This window comes from Bombus pascuorum, chromosome 6 (genome assembly GCF_905332965.1).
Source record: "Bombus pascuorum chromosome 6, iyBomPasc1.1, whole genome shotgun sequence".
Taxonomy (NCBI): Eukaryota; Metazoa; Arthropoda; class Insecta; order Hymenoptera; family Apidae; genus Bombus; species Bombus pascuorum.
This window is the reverse complement of record NC_083493.1, coordinates 14,797,492-14,820,518: the sequence shown is the minus strand read 5'-3', so window position 1 is coordinate 14,820,518 and position 23,027 is coordinate 14,797,492. Positions and strand designations below refer to the sequence as shown.

The following is a 23,027-nucleotide window of genomic DNA, read 5'->3' as shown; positions in this document are numbered from 1 at the left end:
GATAAAACGTTCGTTTCGTTCTAATGGACATTCCGTGCGTGCCCTTGGAAATCTTATTTTCTATCCCTTCTACCACTTCTACCAAACCTAAGCGATGGCACGTTCGTCGCTAAAACAAACAAACCCGGCAATCGCGATTTCTTGATAAACCGAGGAAAGATCAATGGAAAATATCGGTATTGCGGGAACGGAGAGTCAATTGTCTGTGAGTCAGCGGTTGGGCATACTTGCTAAAGAAACTGTTGGTCAGAGCGCAATTAGTCAGGTAGCCAAGGGTCTCCAAAATTCTCCAAAAGGATCTCAAGGTCTGCGAGAATGAAAACGTTTCGGGGGTATGGTCATTGAAAAATAAAACCGACGCCAAGGTTTACGCAGTTTTTTCTTTCGATACCGTTTCGTCGGTAGAATATACATGTAAAGGATAGCTCCGTACTCGTGTTTAAATCCGTACTGGAATTCAAGGTGGTCGGACTTGTAAGTTTTCTATGTCGTTGGTCGTCTAGCTGGATGAGTTAATGGACCGTAAAATCTCATCGTGGTCTGTCGCTTTTCTTTGCGTTTGTTCAGCGCCATCCCTTAGGCGCACGTCGTCTAGTCAAGTCTGTTCCTGTTCGTGCATTTCAAATCATCGCCAATAATTTCTGAAAGTTCAGTCACGAACGATGTTCGGGTTCTTCTTAAGAGACGTTATAAATAAAGCTCGGATAACAAGTAACGGACTCGAGAGGACGATAATGTCTAATAAATTAATTGGAAATTCGAATTCGTCACTGTCGAGTTGGGACGCGCGTTCAAATAACGCGATCGAATAACGTTCGACGTGGAACGATGCTAAATATCCGAGCGACCAGCGTTTCGCGAACGCTATTTATCGAGCCTGGTCGGCGCGGCGGCTCTCTCCGAAAAGATCGAAGACGCGTGGGAGGCTCTCGCGTCGCTCGATCTCTTGTTGTTGTGCACGCACGAGAAATCGGATCGAGAGATGGTGATACAGAAATACCGAATAGTTGTCTAAAAGTGTGTGACGGACGGACAGCTGGCCGTCATTAAAACCCCATTAGCAAGGAGCTCCCCTCTGGACCACGTAACGCAGCCCCCAAGTTCTAACAATATCTTCCACGACGCTCCGCCACCACCCACGCTATTAATATTGCTCTATACCCTCCCCCTTTGGCGGCCAACGCGGCACACCCGCCCCCTCGAACTCTGCCCCGACTCAGCTTTAACCCTCTCTCCTCTACCGCGGAATTCGCATCAACTCTCAGCTCTTGGATTTAGATGACAATTATTACTCCCTAACAGTCTCTACCTTAACCTTCTTCGCCTATGTCATCCTTAATGCTCCGATGTTTCTCGCTGTTGCAACGATTTACTCCAGCTATGAGAGAGTTGCAATTATTTGAAGATCGTTTACCTGCCGGTGGCCACTCGCTCGAAATATTTGATTCGTTAAAAGGCAATCGCGATTTTGTTGTAAACGTTTCCACGATTATATTTTAGATGTCGTTTCTTCGTTCTCTCTGTAAATCATCGGCGCATTTACATACGACCGTGATACGAAAATAAATCTTACGCGGTATCGTGGGTCAGTCCGGTAGAAATTTCGCGCGAAATAAAGACGCTTCTTATTCGACGACCCTGATCGATCAATCTACTTCTTTCAGCACCTTGGCTGACGAAAAAAAATAAAAGACCAACGTCCGCCGGCTCGACTGTGCGACTCGCTATCCGTCAAAGCGTGGTTCGCCGGAAGCCGAGGATATGTGGGTCAAGTTCGAAATAACTATACGGCACCAGAGGCCTCTTCTCTATGCGCCCCGTTTGTCGTGCTATCCGTGTTTACTTTGACCAAGTACATACGCCGGTATTTCACGCCAATTTTCACGTTTCATGGACCCAAACGCGTATGAATTTTTCCGCGACCAACATGCTGCTTCGTCGAATTCGATCAAATTAACTAAAATTTTCCTCCAACAAATGGAGTTTCGCATTACGTTGTTGGCCACGTGTATTAAGATCGTTCGCTATATTTGCTGAAAAATTCCAGCAAATTTTCCTTCGTTTAATACTTTGGAAGACGTATGAGCGAAGCAACAAATCTTATGCATTACCTATAATCATTTCCATTTCCACTTATACATATTTGTCGTGGAAAGTATTTCCATATAAATCCATACAAGGAGAAATCTCTTCGGAAAAAATGTTACTTTTTTGTCATCTGAAGCAAAAATATACGCGAGGAATTCTTTGGAACCAAACGATCGTTCACAATGTATATAGGGAACGATGGCGAAACAAAGGGGTTGGGGGTTCGAATTTCAGCAAAGCTTGGACGTACAATTTGTCGAACGGTGGTTCCCCATCCGGCGTCCAGGCGCAAAAAATGGCGAAAGGGTCGAAAAGCAGGAGAGAGCGTGGTCGTAGCGCTTTCGAACAATAAGAGGGAGATGGGACGAGTGTCGAGGACGCCCTTTCTCGCGTTTGCTCGCTCCAAGACCGAAATAAACGTTTGCTCTCGACCTCTCCTGCTCGCTCCATCGACGGACTTTTGGTGGCCGTGCGTGGCGAACAGGAGGAGGGCAGAAACAAGAGGGAGAAAGAGAAAGAGATCGGTGCTTGCCTTCGGTCTTTGTAGCGGCAGATCAAACTCGGCGGGTCATTAATTAAATCTGGCGGAGCAGCCATCGTCCGTCCGTCTTTCCGCCGCGTCTCCGATTTACTTTACACGAAATACGCCACGGTTATAAATATGGCTCTCGCGATGGGGACCCTTTTCCCCGAACTTGATCTTGCGGACCGCCCTCGGAGTCAGGGATACGGTATAAGCTCTCCCTGACGTGCCCGCCGATCGGGACAGCTTTTCTCGCGACTCACAAAGCTCCAAACGCGACACCGTCTTTGCCCGAACAATTGGACGGACGCCCCTCTATATCGCGTTGTCCTGTCAGCTCGCTTCTTCTCCTCTGTCTTAGTTTCTTTGCTTCTCGACTTACATGCTGACAACGTGATCTCGTATCTGTGGGGAGATTTGCGCGAAAATTTGGCGCTCGGGGTAGGCGTACATTCTTAGAACGCGAGTCGTATTATTTTTATTTCGAAAAAACCTATGCTGTTCTTTTTTTCTTTCGATATAATTTTGTTGGGTATCCTGCGTTCGTATTGAAAGACTCGAAAGTACCACTTCTTTTGGAAACCGACCCTTACTTAGAGCTTACGCGCTGGTAATTTCATTTGTAGATGGATTTGTGCGAAGATTTGGTGATCGAAGTACGCATCTATTTTTGCCATGTCGTTCAACTTCTTTCGTTCTCATCTTCTTATCCTTCCTTGTTTGGCGTGTTTTAACGATAACGTTGGATCTCTTGCTTTGCATTCGTTCGAAAGGATTGTTTTCTTTTGAAAACACCTTCTGGTAGTCGATTCATATAAAAATTCAACGATTCAAAATGTCCACCTATCATTGTCACACTGGTTAAAATTTCCTTTTATCTGTATTCGTTTATTTCACCATTTTATTTACCGCGTTTCGATACGATTACGTTGAATTTCTTGTTTTGAAAGGATCGCCCCTTTTGGAAGCACCCCCTGCCAAGGGCCAGCGAGGTTGCATAAGCGTAGATTGATAAAAATAATTCCTGCCTGTCGTGAGAGGTTCGTGAGATCTCGAATCTGGCAAACACGTGGAACCAAGATACTCGTAGAGACCACATAGACTGTACTCACGGCTACTTAACGAATCTGGTCATTTCGCTCCTTCCTTTCGATCGTTCGTGAACGAGTATCGCGCTCGAATTAACGTAACGTTGGTCCCTGTGGAAAGGTGGAGAAAAATGCGAACGTTTCAGGTACGAGGATCGCGAGCATGTTACTCGACAAGGTGTCCCGTAGGAAGCTTCACCTAAATAGACAGGTTTGATCGATGCGCCTTCCCGGCGATATTGATAAATAAAGGCGATTACAGCGATGACGATTCCGATGGTCAATGAATTTATATACCTGACAAAAGCCCTGGCTGAGCCGATAAATCAGTCCCCTCTTCCCCTTAAGTCGTTCTCTCCTCCCCGACACGATGGTGACCGCCAGGGGTAATCTCTCAATCTAAATCGATCGATCTGCCAAAACGACTCCGATTCGGAGCTGTTTATCATCGACCACTTATGAATTTGCTTCACGAACGCACGAGTACACGGGTAACTCGTTGCGTACGTACACAACGAGAAGATCTGGTGATGAAGCCGTGATCTCTACGTGGGAGCACCGCAGGGGGTCCGAACGGAACTCGTGTAGATACTTAAACTTTCGTTTTTATTGCGCGTTCGATGAACGCCGGGGCCATTCATTAAATCGTTGCACTCTTCCAACGCTTTGCTCACCTACGCGCGCCATCGTGTGTGGGTAAACGGCGCTTTGCGTAAAAGCTCTTTGAGTTATTGCATCAAACGTTTGCTCGAATCCATCCTCGTTTTATATAGCTCGTGTTTCTACGTTTCTTCCTCCTCTTGCATTTCCACGCTCGTCTTTGCATGCTGAGAAACGATACAAAAGTAATATCAATAAACGTGAGTCAAAGTTTGTACGCTTTTATACGTTCAAGATTTCCGTGATAGCCACCATTCGTTTAATTTCCCTTCTTGCTATCACGCTCGTATCGCTAACAGGAAGATTGACTATTTTATGTCGATAATATTGACGAACTGTTTGAAGAAGATATTCTTTTCCCGAGAATAATCAGTGCTGCAGTTTCCTGGCACTTTCGAATCGCAGAACAGCACGAAATTTTACTTTTCTAGCTACGATATCTTCTACGCTTAATATATATGTAGCATAAATTACTTTTGATCGTTTAAATTGTTAATAATCACCTACGTGAACCATGGTATAACAAATATTTCATTTATTTAATTTATCACTGAAGCAATACGGAGGAATATGTCCGTATTTCAAATCGTTTGACCATTACATTTATCGAAATGGCGTGGACATAAAATCTAGTATATACGGGACGTGCTATAAAGAATATGAGCTGTAACGAAGGTGAAAAGAGGCAAATTATTTATACGTATGTATATAAAAGCCTAGTAATTAACGTTAAAATTTATTCCATCTGTTACTAAAATTCGCATACATCTCGCAATCTCGCTAAAAAAAAAAAAAAATTAAAAATATCGGAGTGGTCTTAATTCATCTACCAGAGATTGTAGATAGCATTCGTGAACGCGTTCGTTCGGCGAAATATAAAATAATCATCGGAAACCCGTTTTCTCGTTTGGACGTTCCCGGCGTTACCGGTTTAGGAAATTAGTTTGATAACATTCCCGATAACGCGTTCCATTTCGCGCGTGTTCCAAGCCGGTCGTACTTGGCATTTTACGCGTTTCAATTTGCCACGAGCGACGAAGACGCGTTTCCATTTTCCGTGGTAATAAAGATTTCGCAGCGTGAGAGGGACGTGTCTCGCGATGAGGGCTCTTGCGATTACGCCGTTTCCAATTTGCGGCTGCTATTTACGATAAGAGGTTATTTATTTTATCAAATCTGTTTCTTTCCGTTCGAGAGATTTAAAGCCTTATGTTTAAAGCCTTGGACGCGTTAAAGCACAATTGCCAAAGTCGTAAAGCAAACCCGTATACCTACGATTTACAGTGGGAAAGATCGCGCGGTTTGACAGAGAACGAAAAAAAAAGGGAAGGAAAAAACGAAAAAGGGAAACTTGCTTAACGGTGCAACAGAGTTTTAGTCGGAGATACAAACGTCTGGTCGTTTGATGTACGACGCGGTACCAAAATCATCGCGAGCTCACGACTCTTTGAATAATCGGCGAATCGCGCGACGCGATGTTCTAGCCGCGCGATACATCTCGCCGCGGTTCGCGCGAGTATAGGGCCAAATTAATCGTCCGTGTAATACGCCTGGAATTGCACTATTTCTTCGTTTCTCGACCTCTCTTTGTGCACTGGCTTACACCCGGCACTTCGTCACGAGGACACCAACGAACGTCTAAACGGGACTTTTTCTCTTCTTCGCTCTTCACCTTCGTTTAGTTCCTTCGCTATCGACTACGATCTCAAAATACGTGTGGGAAGCGTCCGATGTTTTTCACGATAAAGTCAAGAAAAACACAAAAATGTTTTGTCCATATTTTCGTTCTAAAGATATTTCAATAAATAATTCCTGGAAATTAAATTTCGAGATCTGGTATTGCGGAACGCTCGGTAATTAATCTTCGTGTCTTTCTTTTTACAGCGTCATATTTTTATTCTCGAGCGCATTAAATGTTAATCCAAAGCAGTCCTTGACCTTTTGTATTAGTAATTTTTAACGCAAGTGAATGGATATAGAATCTAACAAAAAAATATAAATTATTTCTTCTCTTCGTTCGATCTTTCATCGTTCTGCGCCGATTCTTTCATCCTCGTCGCCTAACAAATCGCATATCAATTCCCCTTTCCTTTATTTGATATTTCGCGTATCACGAACGATACGCTCACCTCTGCTTCGCGCGATATTTCCTATCAGCTTGCGAAATCGAAGTTCGGTGCATCCACACGACCGATATCCGGTGAATTAATTTATCGCGTCGAGGAGGAAGGTCAAGTTTTCAACGCTTGCGACAATGATGCTGACGATATCAGAGAGCATATATAAAATTGCATAAATTCGAAACGCAGATGAGGACTATTTATCAATATGAGAATAGCTTGAAACGTACCTATAGCGAGTTGTAAGGAGGAAACAAATTGTGTTATATAATAAGGAAAAAAAACACATTGATTCGTTCTGTTGATTTAAAAGGATACTTGAAACGTATCGTGAAAACTAAATGATACATCTAACGAAGATCATTCGAAAGAAAAAATAACAGACAGTTTTTCAAAGAGCAATATAAAATGGGTGCGAAACAGAGGAGACGATAAACTCGTATTTCGCTGAAAAAGCAAAGGGTTCTGGATGAGCGGCGCGATTACAAGACAATAATTAGAATATTTAGAGACGCGCCACCCGTAGCGCCTCGAGCGTTTAGGCGATGATTTACTGGCCGCGGTGTTCGCGTACGCGCGTGTCTAGGGATCCACGCGCATGCATGAACGCACGGTCGCGCGGGCTTTGTTACCGAGCTACGGGTACACCCGCGAAGCGTGCAAACTATAAGGTATAAACAATAAAACAATCGTACAGAGAGCGGCGGCGCGGCAATAAATCACGAGAGACTCGGTTATCTGCCATGGCTCGTAAGCGTAAGGGATAACGCGTCACGGCCTGGCCTCCGGTAAATTTAGCTATTGTCGTGCCTAGGATATATTAAATCTCGTTAAAACGTCTTCATGAAGCCGAGGGTTGACTTTCAGGGAACGGAACTTTGCTGCTTATAACCAACTGCATCATGGTCTGCTGTGCTCGGTCACGGTCTCTCGATGATACCCGCCCATTTTGTCACTTTGACGTTTGCGTTTCTGTCCTCTGAAAAGAATGCAGTCGCTTTCTCTTGGTTCAACTTCGTTTTCGAACACGCTGCGTTTCCTTCCAACTTCTTTCACGATATACGAAAGTTTTTGGCAAGTAGGCTCCAACGATACGCTGGTTGCAAGATATACATTTACTCGTATCCATTCAACGGCAACATATTCCTTAATAACGTTAATTAAACCTGACGCACGCGTATCCAAGCCAGTAACAATCCATTCCGTCAATCAAGCTCCTGACGATACACGTAAGTCGTAAAATATGTATGCGCAAGTAAATACCGCGGGATATGCACGAACCTCGTGTAACGCATAGCTTTTAAAACAATGATTTCAACACCTGGAAACCAGTATCTCTTAATTCCACTCGTCGGAAGCTATTAATACGTTATGAAAGAAAGCGCAAGTTTCGCGTATGCGCGGGAAAATTTCAGCCTTATTCTTCGTTCCTTTCCGGAAGGTATTTATACGTCATTCTCGTAACGTCTCCTCTAGATCGAAGCATTAGATTCGACTAGAATCGATCGTACTATAAACTCTCATAATCCAAGTTACAGTAGCACGCCAAAATAATTTACTTAAAATTCTGTGCGAGAATCGACTGTAAATAGTCTACAAAATAAAAAAAGAAAGAAAGAAAAATTCTCGTAACGTCAGCCAAGCGATGAACGTTCCGGTCGCTGTATCGCATTCCTCTTTCGTCGATCACCAAGACACCAAGACGCGAAAAAACGGAACACAATGTGATGAAGATCGAGACGCGTCGAGAAATCCTCGTGACCGCTCTCGACGTTTAAAAATCTCATTTGCGCGTCTTCTTTTTTTGATCAGTCTCGGATCGAAAATAGACGTGAAAACGATAATTGGACGCGTTCGGCTCGCGGACGTCATTTGGTTTCGCGCTTCTGCTCGAATAAAAGAAGGCGACGATCCCGGTGATATATCGCGTCGCCCGGAGTAGTACAGGTGTAGCTTTTGTGGACTAATAGAGAGAGCCAGCTCCGCGTGAATAGACCTCTTGTGATTCGATTAGCTGCCCACGAGCCTGTTCCGGGGCCCCAGGACCCACGTGTTTTCGGTAGGCGAACCTACGAATTATGCAGCAACACAATCATCCACAGGTATTCCCGGTGACAGAAACGTTGGAGTGATTTTTCTTCTATGGATGAGCAACAGGCCGCGCCCACTTGTTTACTAAGGGTAACAGTTTTACCTGAAGCTTTGCCCGGTCTGGCTTAAGCCACAGGACCACTCGCGGCGCTCTCTATTGATTTATACCGTTCATCTTCAGCTAGTATCACGGACCAAGGAAAGAATCCAGCCCCATTCAATATTTGTTCCTCTAAAAGATGGTTTTCAGACGGAACCTTGCGAATTCACTTCCCGTTTAAACGCAAAGAGAATTTCTAATTCATTGTTCTATGGATTTCTATTATTTCGTGTGACGACTCCAACGTTCATTTCAACATTGGAAAGTGTTATGAAACACACGAACGTACATCATCGTATCTGGTATTCGGAAAGAATTTTAAAACTGGCGATTGGCGACGATTATCGTGTTGAAATCTTCATTATCGAAACACCGATTAACGGAATGGATCGATCAACGAAAAATTTGATAGTGACATTGAAATTGGATAATAGGAATTAGAAAGTGAAAGGAGTTTCAAAGGTTTTCGGGAGAAAGGGAAAGGAGGTTCAAAAGTTTTTACTTTTATTAAATATTAATAACTATAACAAATAGTGTAAAATAAATGTTCTCTCGTGGAAGCAAAACCATTCGATTATCCAAACAGTTCCATTGTATGTGAACAACGTGTGTCACGATCGTATAGTTAAGATAATCAGAATTTCGTTGTATTACCAAATTTTATAAAAACCTTTTATAGATTAAACAGAAATGTTTCTGCAACCTGCCACATACGATTAAGATATTCGAAGCTATCAAATTTGACTAGCCTAAAGGAAGACATATTGTGTTAACTTGGGAAAGAGGCATAGCCGGTCGCTAATGAAAGTTACGTTCGAAACCAACATATTTTACATGTAGTGTTATATAATCAAATATGCCTGCGTTTCGGTCGAGGGTCCCGTAGTAAGAAATTCGAACACCTACGTACGAACAGCGGTTCGTGTTATAGAACAATGGTATATATTCCGAACGCCTCTACCGTGATTATCGTAATGACGCCAGCTCTCCTCGAGCATCCAGCAACCTCTTCAATGATATAGTAATTTGTGGGCCGCCCCGCGACGCGAATACCGATGCGTCCAGCGTCAAATGGCGTCATTCGTTTTCACGACTGCCACTCTTTCTCCACTTGACTTTCTATCACGTACTTTCAATTTTTCATGAAACTACCGACATTCTGCGATACCGTGAAACTTTCACAACGTCTTATCAGAAAGAGAATTCCAGTTGCGGCTCGTTCGTTGCACTTGCTAATGATATCGAAATGCGATGCGTCTGGTTCGGCGCAGAGTGAGTTTTTTTTTCACGCCAGTGAGTTTCACGAGTGTTTCGACAGTTCGTTCCATTATGTATATTTTCTAATACCAGGACCATAATTTATAGTATATACGATCTCTGCTATACGTCAAACACTAGATACAAGTTAATCTTTTCATATACGTGTTACGTGTAATTTTTTTAATTTTAAGTGTAATCGATCTGCTCGGTATCGGAGACGCGTAACTCGCATCGCTTTGCTTCTAGATGTCTCGCGTGTAATTTTAGCGTATTTACGAGAGTGTCAAGCATCTGCGATAATCTTTGTTCTATCCGTATGCTCGTCTTCTGTAATGTTAACTGCACGAGGATCAAAAAAAAATAAAAAAGAAACGGTCGCCTGAATCGAATCGCAACACGTGAAATGGTAAAAATCGTGGTCGTTTGAACAACACGAGGAGAGTAGATTGGAATCTCCAAGATTGTCCCATTGGATAGGAATTCGACGGACGAGGTTGCTTCGTATTTGATTAGGATTCCATCAAGCGAGGACCATCGTTCATCGGTGCCCACCTCGAACGGTCAATATTATCACACGTGCTCAAAACGCCGACAGAGGGACCGTTCTTATATCTGTTCGTCTCTCGCTTCGATCACAATTCGGTTTTAGATCGGAACCATCGGTTGGTACATCTTGCGCGGCACCTGCATCCGATAGGTATATATTTATCCAAGTCCGCCCTTTTCAGGTAGACGGTCGCCATTTGAATACACTCGGAGATTCGATGAATCTATTTGCATGCACGCCTCGTAGATAAAGGCACACCTTCGTGGGACGGTGAACGCCCCCAGAATTTTGTTTCCCTGGTTCCCTGGAAAAGTACAAGGTCGTTTAAAGGGAAATTTTAACCTTTTGTGGACAAGCTGTGTCCTTGGCGCCCCTGGCGCAATTTTGCTTATTCTTACGAAACGAATTTGTATTTAATCCTGCAAAATCTTTTAAACGTTTTCTTCGCTTGGAAATTGATCGTACAAGACGCGGTGGAAATTCGAATAAATGTTCTATAATACTTTCGGTTCCTTTAAAACCTTGAATAGAAAAACAAAAAGAAGGAATGGACTGTTTAACTGAAAAACCAAGTAAAATGACAATTTTGGTAACGTACTGAACTTTAAAACTGTCACCCTGTAAAAAGTGGAAATTCGCCGTGCTTTTTTTTCCACGAAGTCTTTGTATTAGCATATCATAGTTTATGCTTGACATTAGATAATTACCGTAGTAAGTTGATGTCACAACATTCAAAGTTGCGACCGACGAGTGTAATCGTAGCTATTGAACTCTTTCGCTTCTTGCGTTAAACCATTTCTATCCGGTAAAGCCGTATCGCGAACGAAATTTTCATATCGAAGTGATATTTTTAAAGGGTAGCAGTGAAATGTATAACGACCGAATTATCGCGGCTAGTCGTGACTATACAACACGATGACTATACACTGTAATCTTTGGACTGCATTTACCCTGCCCGCAGAAAGTGGTAACAACTAATAACGCGTCGCGATACGATCGTGAGAAAGCAATTGTCGGGTTCTGCGATAGCACCGATTCCTCCACGAATGTAATGTCTCCCATAAAAGATTCGAGGAGGCGATAGTTGGAAACGAATTAGGCATATTCGTAAAAAAAAAAAAAAAAAAAAAAAAAAGGAAAAAGGAACAAAGAACAAACGAATCGAGAATAATTCAAAGTGCAATTATTCGTTGTGTCGTGTGTACTTACGTTTGAGAAACGTTGGGCCGACCGTAAGGAGGAACCGATTCCGCGACCAAGACAACGGAACATCCGTTTTTTCCACGCATTTTACGATGCTCATTTCCGTTCTCGGTAATGTCACTTCGCATAGTTTTATCTGGTGACCGGTGCAACGCGCACGCTCGTAAAACACTTATGACACCCGTAGCATAATAATGCCGCCCGATAGCAGCTATCTTGCCATATAGAAGGCCCACTCGCCATTTTCCTAATTAATGTTTAATGTTCCCGATATCTTGCCCTCTTTACTCACGATTATACCTGAACCGTTGATATCGCGTATCAACGCTCCCAGGCTTTTCTTTAACCCGTACAATCATGGAATCAGGTTAAAATTTGCGTAACTGTTATTCGACAGATAAACAGAAATTAAAGATATTACCGGTTGTATTTTAATCTTAATGGCTTTTCGGTTTTCCTATGAGTCACGCCGTAATGGTTCGAATGCGCATCATCGAACGAAATATCGAAACTTATTTTGCTATCATTAGCTAAACTATCGAGTAAAAATGTGCAACCTATACCAACGTGTTGACACGTGAAAGCTGTATATGAAAAATACAGAGAAGAGAAACGTTCCTTTATCCGTATATTCGGTTCGCGAAAATTATCCAAACTCCTAGGAACCGTACCGTTATAGATTTAGTGAAATTCGTTTCGATCGTCTTGATAATTTTATTATTAACCTTGCCGCGGTGTGACACGAGAGAAACTCTGCTAAGCTATTAAATATAATATCTACCATCGATTTCGTATTTCAAATGCTGTCGCGATATGTAATAACTGTTATAAATTATATATGTTAAATATTACATATCACACATATGGTAATTATCTATTTCCTACAAAAAGTCGCAAATATAGCTATTTTTCATACGTGATACCAGTAATATGAAAGATATCACCTTGAATTTATAAAATTTTTGTGAAATATTTCAAAATAATCTCTCATTGTAACAGTGTTGCTACCTAATTACGCATGTATATACGTATTTATCTATTTCAGCTGGATGGCCTAGAAATTAGACGTGGTTTTACACAGTTTATAAATATAAAACAAAATTAAATAAGCTTACAGATAACTATAATCTATATAATTATGGTACTGCGTAGTTGCCTCAAGGAGAACAATGTTGACAGGCGTTCTAACCAGAATCGTTAATCTGTTTTCAGTCGCATCAGGAGGAGGATTTGTCGGATCCAGACCTTCAAGACGAAGAGAGCGGCGAAGAATTACCTCAACAACCACTTCAGGGTAACACGCACTCATCGTCGGATAATGCATCCGCACAGGCTAGTACACCTACTCCATTAACACACTTGAGCAGCCTGATGGGTGCACACCATCCGCACTTTCTGGCGAAGCTGAAAATGGAGGTCAGTGGAAAAAAGACGTTTTAACGCTTGGGTCCGTTCTCCAAGACCCTCGACGAATGTCGTGAATCTCTCGTTAAGTAAGAACGTTGCGTTTCGATGAAGATGGGGTAATTACGAGGTCGTTGGAACGTCGAGTGATCGTTTACGTAATTCGCGGTAGAACTTGATCGAGAAAGAACGTTCGTTGATTCGAAAGGACAGATACGAACGACACACGGGCTTTGAAGAATCTCGAGAGATTGCTGCAACTCTGTGACTATTATCCGTTACGAACTTGGCGCCATCGTGGCGCTATAGTAACGCGCGTTTCTTTTCGAGTATAATAAAACAACGAGACCGTTTTTACGATCTTTCCTTTCAACTCGAGATCGTTCAGACTATTTTCCAATGCGAAATTCATCCGTTGTACGCAAGTCCTGGTGTATGGAATTAGGGCGACACTCGTAGCTTTCCGCGTTTCTTATTTTATTCCGTACAATTAGGTAAAAGTGGATCGGTATTATTAAAGTATCGCGTATACGGTAAAATTTAAGACGGGAAATTGCAAATTTAAGTTGAACAATTTTTCACAGGCAGCCGATGTGGATGCATTAACCAACAAAAGTGGACTAGAAGCCTTGCAAGTTGCTATGAGTGGAGCGGGATTCAATCTACCATTTTCATTCCCACCACCTGCAGCGTTCCTAACGCCACAGCACCATGTACAAAACAGTCATCCACAAGCGGGTAGTGCTATGGTGAACAGCATTGGAAATCAAATTACATCATCGGCCAGTTCGCATTCCAGCGAATCATCACAGGGTAGCGGTAGAAACGGTGGAGAGCCACGTGAAACCAACAATCATTCGCAGAATAACTCGACCGGCACGAATCACCAGCAACAGACCAGCTGGAGCTTCGAAGAGCAGTTCAAACAGGTGCGTCAGGCAAGTATTGTGGATAGTTTTATTTACGTATAGATTGCTCTTGGTCCTTCTTATCGCGTTCATCGATGAATTTGTCGCTATCCGCGTCGATCTCGCGTCTACACCTGCAGCGATTGTTAAAAAAGAACGCGTAATTGAAAACAATTGACGTACGGGCCCTATGGCGTGTTTAATTGCTCTGAAAGTTTAAACACGACCGATATCTGAGCCAACGGGATCTAGGGATCTGGGGTTCGTTATCGCGGGATTTTTAGCACAGCACTCAGGTTATCGCGCTCGTTAATGCTCTTCCTCTCCCGTGTACGTTATCTCTTTTACAACGCGCGAAGGACCTCTGTTTGTCCAAGATCCGTAGCTGAACATCGAAACGGGATAATTTTTTATCTTGATCTTGTACTACTTTCAGCCAGTTATTACTTATGGAACGACAAATGTATTCGCTCTTGTCAGAACTAGTCTTAACTTATAAAAGCAAAAGCTCCTCTCATTAACAATTTACGAAACGAAAAGATTTTCATGGTCTCCAAAAGGTTCGGTTTTTAAAGTAGGTTCGATACAAGCAGTCGGTACATAAATTAACCCTTCGCGGGTAGAACGGTTCGAGGTCAACCATATTTTCCATAGCACTCCAACATGTCAAACTCTAGACGTATTTACATACACAGATTCTCCGTAAGATAAATAAAATGACACGCGTATGAGTGCTTTTGGTTCTATCAGTTGCTTACGCCGAACGCGGATGCGAGTTCCTCGGCCAAATTGATGATTTACGCAGAACGTATATATGCGGCGGTAGTCAGCAAATGGTAATACCGTGGCGCCAAATTCGATGTCAATCCTGTCAGACGCACGCGCACGTATGAGAATCGCGGACGAGAAAGAATCCTAAACGTATTATAAAGCGGTAGCTTTGTGGGACAGTGGTTAGCGGCATAAGGGACATGTAATTACGAGCGGCGAGCGTTCGTGCAAGCAAAAGAGATGGAAAGAAGTGGTCCATAGGTGAGGGGTTCAATTAATGCAACGATGGGAGCTAATTATTATTTTTACACGCGCGGCAGATAATTACTTGCCGACCGTCCTCGAATCCTATCGTCTCGGTTGACAGTATCTTCCTTCCGAATGCGCGAGAAGGACAAAACGATCTACAACACGATCGAGGTTGAATGGGAAGAAGAGAATGAGAGAGAAATGGACGAGGATAGGAAAAGAAAGGTAAAAAAGAAAAAAGAAGGGTAGAGTGGAATAGAATTTGAAAACAGCGTCACGTGAGATAAAAGCAGAGAAGTGGAAGGTTGGAAGGGTTTGGAGTTATAGAATAAGCTCGGACGCGCATCGCAGCCTTGTTAATGCTTTTTGTCTCGTGGCCTTTACTCGCGCGGATATTTTTGCTTGCGGTCTGTCGGCCAGTCAGCCTGGTTCGGTGTTACCAGCGGTGGTTTTCAGTTTTTGCAAAGAGGGTGTGGTGTTGGATTACCATTTAGATTGTTCGCGCGCGCCATACGCCGATCTTCTTTCACAGCCTGTGACAAACCTGCTTGCTTCATGAACCTTCGGGGGAAGAACGAAAACGCGTGTGGTGCGCGTATACGTCTCCCTACGTTCAACTTTCTTGCACCCTTGCTACCATGTTTTCTCTTTTTCTTTCTCTTCGGCGGTAGTTCCCTCGCTGTTTGTCCCTTGTCGATCGTTTCGTCCACGAAGACATACAAGAAAGAAGTATGACCGAGAATTTTCTGTATTTGCCGATACGCTCATCCTTCTCTCTCGTTCTCCACTTATTACTCTCTCCATTTTGATCTTTGAAGTCTGAAAACGTGGTGTCAGGGGCTGTTCTCATAGAGAGATCGAGCCCGAGGTTCGATGTCAAGGAGACGGGCCGAGCCTGCGCGAGGCGTATCGCTGATTAAAGCGTAGGGACGACGAGAGAACGCGAAAGACGAACGGTAGAGAGACGAGGAACAAGCGTAGGAATGAAAATGGAAGTCTCCACCTACTCGAAGAGCGGCGCCCGCGTCTCACGGATCGCATCCATCATTCCGGTGGGGGCGTACTTGCCGGGTCTTTAATCTTTCTTCTTAGCGAAGATGGTGGTTCCTTGCCTTCTCTCCCTTAGGTGAGAGAATCTTGCCCCTTTTTCGACGCTGACACGACGCTCCGCGTTCTCGCAACTCTCGATCTCCTGCACCAAATTTAACCTAGCAAGCGGCGAACGTTGTCGCCCCTCTTGTCGCTTTCCCATCGATCTGAATGCAATTGAAAGCGTCGACTGGGGCGAAGCGATGGTCGTCGTTTTCCGTCTGACGCTTTCATTCGTCGCGATCGAAATACGGAGCGATAAAAATGATTTCACGAATGTACGCGAGTCATGTCTCTTTTGATGCCATTCTAGCCATCGTTTCGTCGCAATTCGTTCGTTTTATTTTAATCTTGCCACGTAATCGCGCTATGATCTTTCGATTACGCGAACCTCTGATGATAATGTCGAATATTAAAGTTCAACTCGTGAATTATACGATCCTGTAGATTTACGATCAGGAGATTTTTGTAGTTCTTTTCACAATATGTTCATGATTGCGCAACAATTCGTGTAACGATCGTGCAACCAATAAAACGGAGTATCGCAATCGTTAACGCAGCATGAGGATTTATAACACTTGGTAAATATGCTTCTTGTGATCGGTTTGTTTCTCTCAGCGATAACTTTATGACGAAATCGTCCATCTAACGCTTGTATCGATCGCGCAATCAATAAGTCGAGCAACTATGGACATTACACGAAAAAATGTATCCGTTGCGACGTATTTCCATACCTTTCTGCTCTCTCTTCGCGAACGTTCCACGAAAATTGCCATCGACGATCATTCCCTTCGTATCTGTCGCGTTATTCGCGACTTTCCAAGATTCGACCCAATCTTCCAAGCTCGCAATTTGCGAACGTTAGACTAAACGTTAGACGTGATTTCGTTGTAATTAATTGCCCTTTGAACTTCCTACCGATATCGTCAATCACCGTTGATAATCGTTCTATTGACATTCGGCTTACTAGAAAGAATCATCGTCGACGTAACTCTAGCGTTCTGGGCAACCTTTCAACCTCCGACGAGGCGCTAACGAGGCGCCAGGATAAAAGTATCCAAGCTTCGACGAGTTTATAGTTCTCAGTTGTTTTCTCGAAACTGAATAGGAGGCTTTTCTGTCGAAGACGAAAGTCCGTTTCAATAAACCAGGCCGGCTGGTACGCGCGTCCATGGTACACAGAGAGCGAGCCACCGATGGCTAGGAACACGATCCTCCTGGTCTCCGAGTTGCAACTTTAACTGCACCTACACGTATCTTGCCGCGCATCATCCCTGCTCGCACCACCGTTCACTGACCGTGCACTCGAGCTATCACGGCCAGTATAATACTGTAGCACTATACTTTGCAGCCATTGTGAAATAACTCGTAAAGCTGCAAATTGCCGGGTATTTCGCTGCCATATACCGACGTGTGTACCGCGGCTCTTTACACGGTTTCGCGACCGTGTTAGTGCATGCGTCCAGAGCCAGCGTAATGCACACCCACGAGCGTGTTCTCGCTCGTACTTACACGATGCTTCGGTTAGGTGTGTCGGTTCGAACAACTTCGAGTTCTTGTAACCTATGCATACGCGCGTGCATGCATGTGTATATCTTATACACGTATAACCACGTAGGATACGTGTATCGGCCGGTGGATCCTTCTCGCGTTATCATTGTGATTATGCAAATGCGTTATCATTATGCAAATGCGCCGGCACGTTTAAACGCGGCCCACGATTCGTGCGTGGTCGTTTGTCGTCGCTGCTGTCCCAGCTGATGACTGGAGATCGCGGGTGCGAATCACACCTTGTCGCGAAACTTTTTGGCAGAAAACGGGGAGGAGCTGTTGGCGTCGTTGAGATCCCTGCTATTCTCATTGTACGTGTCGTTTATTCGTTATGTATACTTAAGGAGAATTACGAGGCAATCGTATTATTACGAAGGTTCTTTCGCACCTTGTTCGGGTTCGTATTTCGTGGAATTTTACGAATTACGAGTCCTAAGATCAACGGTACCGATCGATTTTATCGCGTTAACGGTAACGTTCGATCAAATGAGATTTTACGACGAAGGTTTGTAAATTATTTCGTTATTTCGTTCGATGTAGAATTGTGTAAAATTGTAAAGGGATCTGTAAACTACAACCTGTAACTCGTGGATTCACCGATATTAATTAGTAAATTATTGTGCAAGAAGGCCCTGAAGATGTTTTTGCCACAGAATAAACATATGCAAAGTTAAGTAGACGTACACGGCTCGTTCAGTCAATTAAATTCCAAGCTAAGTGGATAATAGGTCTTATATCGCAGGAATGTAACATAAAAACATTTATTTATTCAAATGATTACAAGTAGATTGCAGATTTTTGTGAAATTTTATATTCTTATGAACATAATTCAAAATATGGAATCTAAACGGAAAGTCGTTTCCGCTACCGAATCGTCCTTGTAAATGCTCTACTTTAAATATAGCGCTCTAAATTATACGCGCTCTGTAGATTTTTAGAATCTTAAATTTCTCCCAAATGCATAAACATTCGCGGTGTAATTATATCGATCAGTTATCTGAAGCTCAAAAAATTGCAGATGAGTTTTCCGACGATGTAAAAAGGAGATCGGATAGAGAACCGATTATCGTTAATTATCACGTCAGCTCCATTACCGCGGGAAATCGTAGCGCGCGAACACAGAATAACGCAAATAGCAGTTCAGTTTTTCTTAGCGCGTTTGCGAAACAAAGCCTGGCCTCGCGAGTTTCGATGGCCTTGCGATATGGAAAGTTGGACGAGCACAAAAGTCGCTTACGAATGTTATACGACGCTCGCACGACACGTGTGCTCCTACGTATCGAACGTTTTGTAATTATCAAACGTAGAGAAATAACCGTCAGGTCATACGAAACGTTATTTCATAAAGTTTATCGATAATGAATACGTTCTACCGAAGTGAATGGCGAACAGGTCGGCGGAGTCTAACCGGTAAACATAATTTGTTCCTTCATGAATCTTCCGCAACGAAGTTATCTCGAAGAGGCTGGTCGTTGCAGCCCCGTTTCATCTCTCGAAATCCCCCTGAACGAGTCACGATATATTAATTAGTCGGCAGTACGTCCAGCTCGTCAATTAATGTCCCTTTCTACGGATTCTCGGTTTTCTTTTTTCAACCGACCTGCCATTCCCACTGGTCATTATCTTTGTATTGCCGGTTATCGATCAATTAGTAGGCCCATGCATGCAGAAGCGCAATTACAGGCAGGGTGCAACGAGATGATTATTGAACGAAGCCTCGCTCACAGAAGAAGGCAATTGTCCGAGCTTACAGCTTGCGGTTCCATTGTGGCACCCTTCGTTTCTCGAGGCGGCGGTGCAACGGTTTGTTAATTCTCCTGCATTCGGGAAGCCAGTTTCTTCAAAAGGAACGAGTAGAGAGCTCGAGCCACGTCCTCATCGAAACAACAACGAGGAACTTTCCGTTGACGTTCCCCGTTTCTTGAAAAAGTGGCCGCTGGTTGCTTCGACCTGGACCAAAGGTTTCTATAAATTGCCGTCTATTTTAAACTTGGAAATTGGCAACAAGAGGGGGAAAGAGAACATGCGACAATAGACAACAGAAAAATCTCCATGATGTATCAGCGGGGACGGAGCTTTGGCAATTTTGTCGAAGAACGTTCCTCTAGGAATCTACGTATTTGGTGTAAAAGAAAAGGCGCGTGATCAGCTAAAGAGACGTTTTATTACGCTCGCAACGTGTCTCGCGTGTATCTCGTTTCATCGCAATCGGGACGGATCTCGAACGATGCGGAAAATCTTTGTATGACGCTCGTTGACGACAGAATCAACGGGGAGCGGTCACGAGTTTACGAAGCTTCTCGCTGTTTAGCGAGGACGCAGCTTCAGGTTCGTTCCTAAACGGGACTCGACTGGAGAAGAGAATCGTAACAATGTAGCAAAGCCACGAACGAGCCGCGAAATTACGGACGACCGTGTTACCGGAGAACCGTGCTGGACTAATCCACTTACATTGCGCACAACACCTGCATCGCTTACCTGGTAAACGTTCCAACAGCGTCAGTTCTTTTTACTTAAAACGGAGGAGAAAGAAAGTCGGAAAGGGAAAAAGAAGAAACGATATTGACCCGCGGATTCTTCGTGTTTACCTAATAATTGGATGAGGCTGTAAATATGGCCATTAAGCTACCTACGCTTTTCTCGCGCGCTCGTTAGAACCAACCAATTGCACGGCGATCTCTCTCGTTTGGTAGTCTTCTTGCTTCTTTGCGTCTTTCTTTCAGCCGTTAGCGGAACCTTCGAAGAGTGTTCTCCGTTCGAGTAAGCCTGGAATAACCTGACTTTCTTGGCCTTTATCGTACCTTTCTTGGGCGCCAATAAGGTGGGTCTCCGGAAAAATGGCCGAAAGCAACCGGTGAGGTAATTGCGACCTTTTGGCGCTTCCTAACTTAATCGTCTTCCGACCGTCTTTTCCACCGTCTATAGTCTGCACGAGCCTACCTGATAGACGACTAGTTAGGACTTGATCTGAATATATGGCACTCACGATTTGTAGATATGGCATTTCTATAACCAGGAAGATCTTTGTTCCTTATCTTCACGATAGATCGGAACATCTAAACATTTATGGAGGATTCAAAGCAAGAAACGTACGGAATGCAAACAACGTAGAACGGTCAAAAATTGTCTAATTTCATTACCCGAGTAGACGATGAATGTTCGACTGTCAGAACACAAACGATTTGTTTCCACGACTTCGTCTATCGTAAAAAATGGCACAAGCAAACAGCAAATTGCAAGAATGATTTGAAGAACCAACGCTTACAACGTTATCACTACTCTTTACTTTCCAATCTTGCGACCGATTAATGCAGCCTCTGAGTGGCTCAATTATTCGCAGTCTATTTGCGATCCCGTAAAAAGACAGCGAGACTTTAAATGCATTTTTCTTTGGAAATATAGGCTGAGTTAATTTTCATCGTTAGACATCGTCGAGTAGAAAGACGATAAAAAGTATGAAATGTCGAAACGTCGAGCCGATCTTAACATAAAGTTTTCCATAATATGACGTTGTCGAAGAAATACGAGACACACGATTAGCGATGATCTGCCGATATCGAGCGTCTTCAGAAAAAGACGTCAGTCGGTATTATCTTGGCATCGAATCTCTCGCGCGCTGGCCAAAACGATGTTGGAAGTTTACGTGTGCGGTGACCGTCATTCCTCGTAATTCCAAGGAGATAGAAATCTTGTATGTAGTGCGCATCGATAGAATCGCGGTGTTACAGTTTAGGCGACGGGCAAATTGGTTCGTTACGCCACGATGCACCGCTTGAAAATCAGATTTCCTTTTACAGGATGTGACGAGCTGCAGCTACGCTCTCCCTTTCGAGGGAGATGCAATTTTCCATTTCCTTCTTCGATCAGATATAAGGGAGGAAAATTCCAGAAAAGTGGAAGATGAGAATATGTAACGCCTTTCTTGGAAATCCGTGGCGAAGATGGCAATAATGGCGCAACTTCATGTTGCATAAATCATATCTGAAACTAGGAGAATGTCGGCAACAACGAGTAACATTGACAGGTAATTTACGTATCGATTCGTCGGATACTTGTACATATTTGTAAAATAACGGAAGATCCGATACGACGTTTCAGACGAATATAAATATTTTAATCTTCGCTACAAAAATGTTAAAAAGATTTAGAAATATTCTCTTAGCTCATGGAAATAATTCCTTTCCTGCTTTTATCGAGAGCGTCTAGGTATTAAACGGCATTAAAGTCAGCGGTTAAATAGAAATTAAAACTAACGATAAATCATCGAAGGCGCCTGGTAGCCGTTGCTCGGAAGAGTCACGATCAGAGGGAAAAGGACGACCGCGTAGGAAGCGTACCTACACATAGGAATTCAGAGATGTCTCCATCACGAACGACAAACGACCGACACGAATCTCGACGCCGTCAGAAGAGTTATATTTTGACCCCGGTTAGCATACCAAAGCTGCATTATATTATACGAGCCTGTGCCCTCGCTATTATAATGAATATCTTTACCGAGCTATAAGCATATATGTAAAGCACGTGCGTTTCCGTGGGGTGTCGCGGTTGATCTCATCGGCGACTAACCACACCACAATGTATCGTACCCACATCGTACTCGCATAAATTGTTCTATTTCTTCGCACACAGGCTGATCCAGGAGGATCATCATCTTCCTTCTCTTCTTCTTCTTCTTCTTCTTCTTCTTCTCCTTCGTCGCCGTCGCAGTCGTCGTCGAGCCGCGGAGATATCATTTGAATTTCAATGAATCATGTGGGTGCAAGTGTCGCCCGTATTCATTCACGGTTTACATCCATACGTACAAGTCGTATACGAGAATACACACACGTTTCTTCGAACGTCTCGGGGGACTGTATACTCGAGCATGTTCGTATGTATGTAAAATATCGTCCCCTCTCCTCTCGCGTCCTCCTCTACTCGTTGGTCCGCGTGGAAAGAGGAGACAAATGTCGGAATTCTCGTGGTTCTTTTTCCACGGCGCATTCACGGTCTCGCGTTCGAAGCCGGCACAAAGGTGTCTGTTGCGATTCAAGCCACAGGTCACAAAAGGAGATTATCTCCGATCGTCCTTTGTCGACCGATTTTCCCCGTGTCGTTGGTGCGCGCGACTATTACGGATAGTTTCGTGCCCCTTCTCCGTGGTAGCCGTATCAAACCTCGTAATTTTTCTTGCAGGCATCGGTGAATGGGACGTTGCTCATGGTCGGTATACCTCTTAGCGGTCGGTTCTTCTTCTTCGTACTTTCGTCACGTGGACAAGACAACCTGTTGGAAAAGGAGCGTGAAAGGAGGCTAGGCGAGGATCATTGAAAACCTCGGTGATTTTTCGCCTCGGAGATTTTCATAAAACCAGAGACGCGCTACACAATCGT

General features: G+C 43.7%; 1 protein-coding gene across 7 annotated transcripts in view; it reads left to right on the top strand.

The window, feature by feature from the left end:
• LOC132908135 (protein dead ringer) overlaps positions 1 to 23,027 on the top strand; it is a 147,761-nt gene that overhangs the window by 28,708 nt on the left and 96,026 nt on the right. For 6 of the 7 annotated variants that reach the window (XR_009658318.1, XM_060961817.1, XM_060961816.1 and 3 more), the window contains 2 exons: positions 12,893 to 13,096; positions 13,669 to 14,022. Coding sequence is in view for 6 of the 7 variants with exons in the window: in XM_060961817.1 (XP_060817800.1) it covers positions 12,893 to 13,096; positions 13,669 to 14,022 (558 nt within the window). In the remaining variant the exon portion in view is untranslated. The remainder of the gene's footprint in view (positions 1 to 12,892; positions 13,097 to 13,668; positions 14,023 to 23,027) is intronic. The other variant, XM_060961818.1, reaches the window with a different exon arrangement.